Genomic DNA, 7,584 nt, shown 5'->3' with positions numbered 1-7,584 from the left:
TTGTGCCCTGAGTTGGGCTCCAGGGACCTCAGTCCCAGCTGGCGTCTGTGAGCTGCTGACTGGAGGAAAGGAGTGTGATGGTTCCCAGGACCACCACAGACCCAGGTTCAAGATCCATAGGGCCTAACAGTGTACTGCAAACTGAGTGATTAAGGTTGATATCTTCCAAGGGGGTCCTATGAACTATTTTGCAAATCCCAGCCTACAGGACCTCTTAGGTCCTCGGCGGCCCATCCTCACTCTTCCAACCCCAGGGGCCAGTGAAGAATAGAGTCCAGATAGATCTTCTCTGGTGCTTTATCCGACCTAGTTTTAAGTGGGTCATATGATGAGGCTTCAAGCAGTTTCTAGCAGTGAAGCTGCAGTGGACTGCCTCACTGTTAGGACCTGCTTGAAGACCCATCATACGACAGACCCCCAATCGCCATGCTAAATGCTGCTCCCTTAAATTGCCTGTATCAAATGATGAACTCTATGTTGTGCTGTGCCTGGAAATATCACACACTGTGACAGCACATGTCTGGACTTGCCCTAGGGCGGCCTATTGTGCTGCATTCTACACAGCTGCCCTGCCAGAGTACAGTTGGGGGCTATTGACTTTGAAAGACTCAACGACTGGCCCATGCCAATGGAACAATGGTCTCTCTACTAGGAGCCCACAAGAAGGGGTGAGCATGACCGGTGGGGCTGGAGCTTCCCTGTCTGACCTCATGGCACAGAGACAGGGGCCCTCTTGAAGAGTGAGATTTGGCTTTTTGCAGGGGGCTGACCATTGCCTCATATAAAAAGGACATGGAGGATGACCCCTGCCCAGCCTGAAACGCTGACAAACTACAGGCTCGTAAGAAGGGGTGAGCTTGACCCAGGGGATGGGGCACCTCAGGACTATGAGTTAAGTTACTACGGTTAATAAAATCCCTTTGCTGAGCCTGTGTTTCTTGCTATCCTGCCACATTGTCCCCAAAGGAATTAAAGTAGGAGCCCAGGGGCCCCACTGCATAGGCGGAGCTCTGGGAGGGAGCGTATGTAAACAGCTGTGAGGCTGCGAGAGTCTCAGACACTGTTTTCAGGTCTAAGTCTGCTGGATGGTAAAGTCCCACATCCCAAGGAAGAGCTCAGGCGAGAGATCTGAGCCCAATCATGTTTGCTAGAGTCTCAGAGCTAGAAACAGGGACTAGATTTTACTCAGATCCAACCAGTTTGGAAGCACGTGGGACCACAGACTGGGTCCACTCACAACAGAATGGTGACTGTACTGTGGGACAGTGGGCCAATTTCATGGCACTCCCTCCTTGATATTCACGCCCTTCGATTAACTGCAGTCATACCGCCCTTTCTGTGTGTTTTCTCTCCTGCAGCTCCTCATGCTTGGGAGGAGTGCCCGTAAACCTCTGTAAAACCAACTTATCATCCTTCTTCAAAGCCCTCCTCTAAACTCTTCTTTTTCATGATGCCCACAGAAAACTTGACAATAGTGAGGCTGCTGATGTGCTGAGACCACTGCCTGTCACACAGACCATATTGTCTCATTGTTGCCTTGCACTCCCTCATTGGTCGTCTGTATCCATTTGTCTCCTCTTGTCCTATACATAGATTGTGAGCTCTTTGAGACAGCATCTGTCCTGTTGTTCTGTGTTTGTACAGCACCTTGCACAATGGGGTCCTGAACTGGGACTCCTAGGCACTGTGGTGATACAAATTAATAATAATTAGTTGAACGCTGTTGAATAGAGGAGAAAGAATACAGCAGTACACTTGATTTCTGTTATCTCAATCAAAGGAAATGCCAATTTATGGCCCATGATCTCAATATGATCCATAGCTAACCTCACCAGAAGGGATGGCGTTGCTGTACAAGTATCAGGTTTGAAACACCTAGATCCCCACTGAAGCCATGGGTTCATAAGATGGGAGGTACAGCTTTGCCACTCCTCCTTCTGAAGAAGACACACACTGAGCTCCATTAAACCATGTGAGACTTCTTCAGGATAAGACCTTAAAAAGTATCTCATCTATGTGGATATTAAAAACCTCATGGGGCTTTCCACAAGATCATGAAATTGCCTTGGTATTCATAGCCAACATTTCCCCTCCTGTCACGGTTGTACAGAGTCAGTTATTGTGGAGTTGCTGATTACACCCCAGAAGTGGTTATATTTCAGTGCTGCTGTGTGTGGTTCGCTTGTCAAGCCTGTCAGGATGCAATGGGAATTATCTCCTCTAAGATGTATTTCTGAAAGCTCCCAGCACTATTATCTTGGTGCATTTTCATAGTTTATTTAATAGTCTCCCCAAATTTAGGTCAATACTCTGCTCGCATCTGATATCGCTGTCTTGGGGGAATGCTAGCTCCTACTAGGATGTGGGACGGGGCAGAGGGACAGCCAGCCAGGAGACACTTGCTAGAGGGAGATTAAACAGAGTCAGAAAACAGCCTACACAGCCTTGCATTGCAACCTGCAAAGATCAAGCTCTAACAGACCAGGGAGTGACCTCCATAGTTAAGAGCTATCTACTGAAAACACCACCGTCAAATACCTGAGGACGGTAAAGCAGTGTCCTCAGAAGTTAGTACGTTCCAAGGGACAAGGTCTCACAAAAATAGCTAAATCATATACCATTTAGGGTTGTGTAAATACTGACCAACTGTTGGAGGTTGTCTTGTAAGTGGATAGGGAATTTGATTGTAGGTCAGAGTATTTGGTGTGATGTGCCCTCCTGAGTCCTTCCTGATTAGAATGCTGACCAACAACTTCTGCAATAGCTACACTTCCTGGACAGCCCAAGGTAGAGCATACAGCCTTCTTTCCGTGAAGTGACAAAGGCATGGACTGTCTTTGCATCACAGAGGACAGGAGGCAACTGATAGGCCAGATGAAGACATTTCTGGCCACTGGTCCTCTCTGGGAATGTAGAAGCAGAGATGAGCCCAGCAGGACCCAGCGATCGAGTGACAACTGACAACCCATGAACAAAGCTCTTTGATTGAGGGCATTTTCACTGCCCCCTGCCGGTAAGCATCACCTCCACTTTCCTTGGTGTAACATAAGGGCTAAGCACATTGTGTCCCGCCTCTAATGGCTGGCCCACATGTTGGATAAATTAATCAGCTAATGGAATTATTCTTTAGCTCTAGTGCCAGAGGTCTGTGCATTTGGAGATGAAGGTCCCAAATTCAATCCCATGACAGAGGCTGTTATGCTTGGGTAAGCCTAAACCAGCTATTTTACAGGTACCTAACCTCACGACATACTAGGACAGCAGGAAGTCAACTGCATCAGGGCTTGCTGAGGAGAGACAGAGCTAGGTGTCATCAGCATACTGCCAACATTTCAGTCTATAGCCTCCCACCATCTCCCCCAGTGATGTCGCGAACACGTTGAAGAGGGTGATAAGATTGGTCCCTGTGGGACAATACAAAAACAAGAGCTCTTGGGGAAGAACTGTGGGGCACTTTGTCCTTTTCTGGGATCTCTGAAAGAAAACGTGAACCAAGCTTCCCTACTGGACTTGCCCACGCTGTTAGGGCCCACAGATAAGTGGGCAGCACCTCATCATCAGTGGTGTTGAAGGTTACCAAAATATCTAACAATGGAGAGTCTATTGCTATACCCAGGCTGGACAAAACAAAGGAAATGATAATGCAATAAATGAAGCTCTCAAAGATAAAATGAAAAAAAAAAGGAGATAATTTATTAAATTAAAACCTCACACACATATATAAATATATGCTTGAGTTTAAGACAGGATTCACCAAGTAGAACCAGAGAGGCTAGGAAGTAGAATGAAAGCGCGATTGTTTACAGATCCTCTGCTTACAGAGTGTGCAAGAGAGATGACCACACAAACACAGCAGGTGTTGGAAATACAAGCCATTCAGGTAGAAATACAAAGTCAAGGCATGGAGAGTAACCTTAACAGGAGATGTGTTACCCCACAAGCTTCCTGTAAGACACAGCCTTATCTGATGCTGAAGCTTATTATCTGGGATACTCTGGACAAAATCATGGGTGGAGTATCTCCCCACTGGGGGCTAAAATAGGAGTTTAACTTAAAACTTAACTGTCATGTGATTGCTTTTGCTAGTTTAATTTTTGCATTCCCTCTACTGTTTTAGCAGATGGAAAATAATTCCCCTCCCCACCCCAACTACTGATTTTGTCCTTTCTATTTGACAACAATTGATTTTCTTCCAAGGCTATAAATGTTTTAATAACTTTAACTTTGTAGTGCCTTGTGGCAAAATATATTTGCTTGCATTGACTGCTAACACTATTCTTAGTCTACTGCTGCTAACTACAACAACAGAGCCAACTGGAGAAGGTTTTTTTCTTTAGGATCTACCAAATTAGTAGCCTCTCCTAGTTCGTGTTTACTGGATAATTAGAATCTGGAGGTCTTTCCCAACAAGATAATTTTAAACCTCTTCATTCCAAAATTCTTTGCTACAACATGCAAAACATGCTTCATGTACAGCTCCTACAGATGAAGAGGTGGTCATGTTTGAGGCCCCAAACCTTGACAATGTCGATTTAAAATACAATTACCACCAAAATAAAGATTCAAGATAAAAACACCATCAGAGTTAAAATAATTAACTGACAAAAAGGATATTAAAAATCTGAGCGTGGTTAAATATTGGCACCCATGAAGCATTAGAGAGCATAATGCTCCCATGGAGAATTCCGGAATGTGTACGCAAAGGCACCTTTCAAATGTCATTTTTGCTGTTAGTGTTTGTTAAAAAAGGCAATTACAGTTACAGTCAATCTGGAGAAGTACAGAAATTGAAGGTGTTCAGTCTAGACCCAGACCAGAAACTGAAGGTTTGCATTTGGTCTAGACCCAGAAAAGCATTTCTTCTACAAAAGCAAAATCTTAAAAAAAAAAAAAATCCAACCCCATGTCCTATTGTCTATTCCCTCCTTGTTCCCCCCAAATACCAGCTGCCTCTCCTGAATTTTTCTTTCTTTCTTTCTTTCTTTCTAAGGCCAAAGCGAACTATGTTAAACTTGATCCCCTGTGCCCAAGGAGCAGAAACATGAAGGACACTGAATAGAGACTCCCCCAGCCAGTCCAGTGATGGGTCACTTGCCAGGTCCGTGAGACCTTAGGACAGAATTCTCTAGACAAAGCTTGTCCCCAGTGGATGAAGGAGCAGATACATGTCACGGCAGGATACTGATAAGAGACTGTAAATCTCCATAGGAATGGCTGGAGAGAAAAAAATGATATGGGGACCGTTTCTCACCAGGCTCACGGGTGCAGGAAAACTGCTCCTATCTCTTCTGTCCTTGTACTTTTCCAACAAGCTTTTAAAATTCAGCTGTGATGCAAGAAAAGGACATCAACTAATTTGTAAATAACATTAGATTAGAAAAAATTGTCTGGAATAATGTAGGCTGTGGTATTTCCCTCCCCATCACCTTTTTTAATTCTTCACTATAGGAGCCCAGTGCTGCTGTTGGCCTTCACAAAATTACATCTGCCCCACGACGCTGCAAAAGCTAATCCGCTGCCACCCAGCCGAGGTAGTTTAACAGTTGGGGCTCCTCAAGAGAAGGGATGCCCACCCCATAATTCCCAGAAATGCCTTTAAAAATAATCAGTTCCAAGGTTTCAACTCCTCAAATCTTGGTCTCAGTGAATACATGTTCCACACACTGTACAATATGCATGTGCCAGCCAGAGAACAGCTGGGCCTCATCGCCAAGCCTTGCCCGCTCCACTGAGGGACAGGGTGGCACTGCAGATTGGTGCATGCACAAGTGCATGGGAGGCACACAACAGCAGTACAGCAGGGACAAGTCCAGGGGCTCACCGCCATGGAGATATGGAACAGGAGCCTGGAGGACCAGTCACAGAAGACTGAAAAAGCATACTGGTCCATACACCAGTGGCTGGAAACAAATAGCCTAGAGCTTGTCTGTACCGCTGTGATTCTGACTTTCTCTAGCTGCACTTTTATTGTGTGAAAGGAATATTTCAGCTTCATATTTCTAGGAACACATGCCAGTGGCTACAATGTTACAATAAAATATGAATACTGCATTGTGCAGAAAATGTCCATTCATCCAGTAATCTGCAGTCATTTTTACCAATTCTGCACATTTCTTTAAATAACCAAGTGCATGAAGTAGATGGGAGTGCGTTTAAATAAACTGAAATAGATAGAGCATTAATAATTAAAGCCGGCAGGGAAACGTGCATTACGAGCTGCTAGTAGAAATAATTACGGATTTGTCTTATTTACAATGGAACCTGGAAACGGTATCAAAATAGTGCAAGTTAGTGAAAATGCCTTAAGACTGTTCTTACTCTGTAACTACTATATATCTCATTTTGAAGAGCACATCAAATACAGTTTGGACCTGTACATTGCCTGGCTGTATGAGATATTTAAGGAGTTGGCAATAGGGTTCCCAGCATACACACTATGTCAAATAGCACTGATTTAAGGAAGACTACTTTCAAACAGATGCACCGTGCATTAACCCTGCAACATCCATTAATGTTATTAGACATTATACAGCTGAGCTGAGTATATGCTTCCTAACATTTCAGCACGGTAAATATCAGAATGCTGAAGGCAATGGTAGATCACAGAATCATTGGAAACAATATTCAAGTGCTTGTACCTTTGTAACATTGTTAGGTTTTAAACAGGCTGCTTTTTAATTAGAAATAATCTAATTGAAATGCAGTGGTTCTTCTGTGTTCTGCAGCTCTTGCAAACTGCTTTATAGCTAAAAAAAAAAAATCGATAATGAAATATACTTCTCATATGAGGGCTGGCTAAGCTATGACTTCAATCGACTCCAAAATGTTGTGGATTTAATTATATTTTAGAATAATTGCTTGGCACAAGAAAAGTTTATCCAAAATTTACTAACACCTTCTGATTGGACTGTTCAAAAAGAAAAAAAAAATGTTATTCTCGCAGCATGATTACTAAATTCTAAGTGAAAGAGGAAGCTACTGTACTAACTCCTTGGCAAGGAGGGAGACAATCATTTGTCAAATAATTTAAAAGTGATACTGCGATTAACAAATCTAGAGCAGAAACAGGAACAAGGTCCTAAAAATCCTACAGACTGGCTGCAGAGTAATGAGCCTCATCAAATGAAGAAAATATCCTCCAGGATCTGGCTCTCCTCAAGCTCCTCCATTTTGCTTCGGGTACCACGTGGGGCTTGGCACCATGCAGGTTTTCTGGGGCTCCCATTCCGAGGGGCATGGGGTTTCTTCCAGTCATAAGACTCTCCGCAGTGGTGTCCTGGGGCAGCGACTGGACTCATTGCTTCAACCAACTCAATAAGGGAGGCCTCGTACCTGGAGGAAAACACCATGAAAATGCAGTCCTATTAAACACCATGGCATCTAACACAGTTTGGAATGAACACTCCTAACTCCGTCCTCCTGACTAGAGCGAAACCTGTGCAATAGCGCCGAGCGTGACAGGAGGGATCATAGCACTGCAACTGCTGCTAAGGTGCCAATGTGGAGGCAGTGAAGGAGAGGCAAAGCTTTAGTGGGCCCTTTATTTTGAGAGTACTTTCAGTCTCGCCAGGTTTCCTGTTGAAT

General features: G+C 44.2%; 1 protein-coding gene across 1 annotated transcript in view; it reads right to left on the bottom strand.

Annotated features, from left to right (window-relative positions):
* Nucleotides 1-3,674: 3,674 nt before the first annotated feature.
* The window catches only part of KIAA1328 (KIAA1328 ortholog), a 256,258-nt gene continuing 252,348 nt past the window's right edge, over nucleotides 3,675-7,584 (bottom strand). Inside the window, exon 11 of the mRNA XM_032779841.2 lies at nucleotides 3,675-7,332. Coding sequence (XP_032635732.1) covers nucleotides 7,119-7,332 — 214 coding nt within the window. The 3' untranslated portion in view covers nucleotides 3,675-7,118. The remainder of the gene's footprint in view (nucleotides 7,333-7,584) is intronic.

Source organism: Chelonoidis abingdonii, chromosome 6 (genome assembly GCF_003597395.2).
Source record: "Chelonoidis abingdonii isolate Lonesome George chromosome 6, CheloAbing_2.0, whole genome shotgun sequence".
Classification (NCBI taxonomy): Eukaryota; Metazoa; Chordata; order Testudines; family Testudinidae; genus Chelonoidis; species Chelonoidis abingdonii.
Note: the sequence above shows the minus strand (reverse complement) of the source record. Positions and strands in the feature narration are given on the sequence as shown.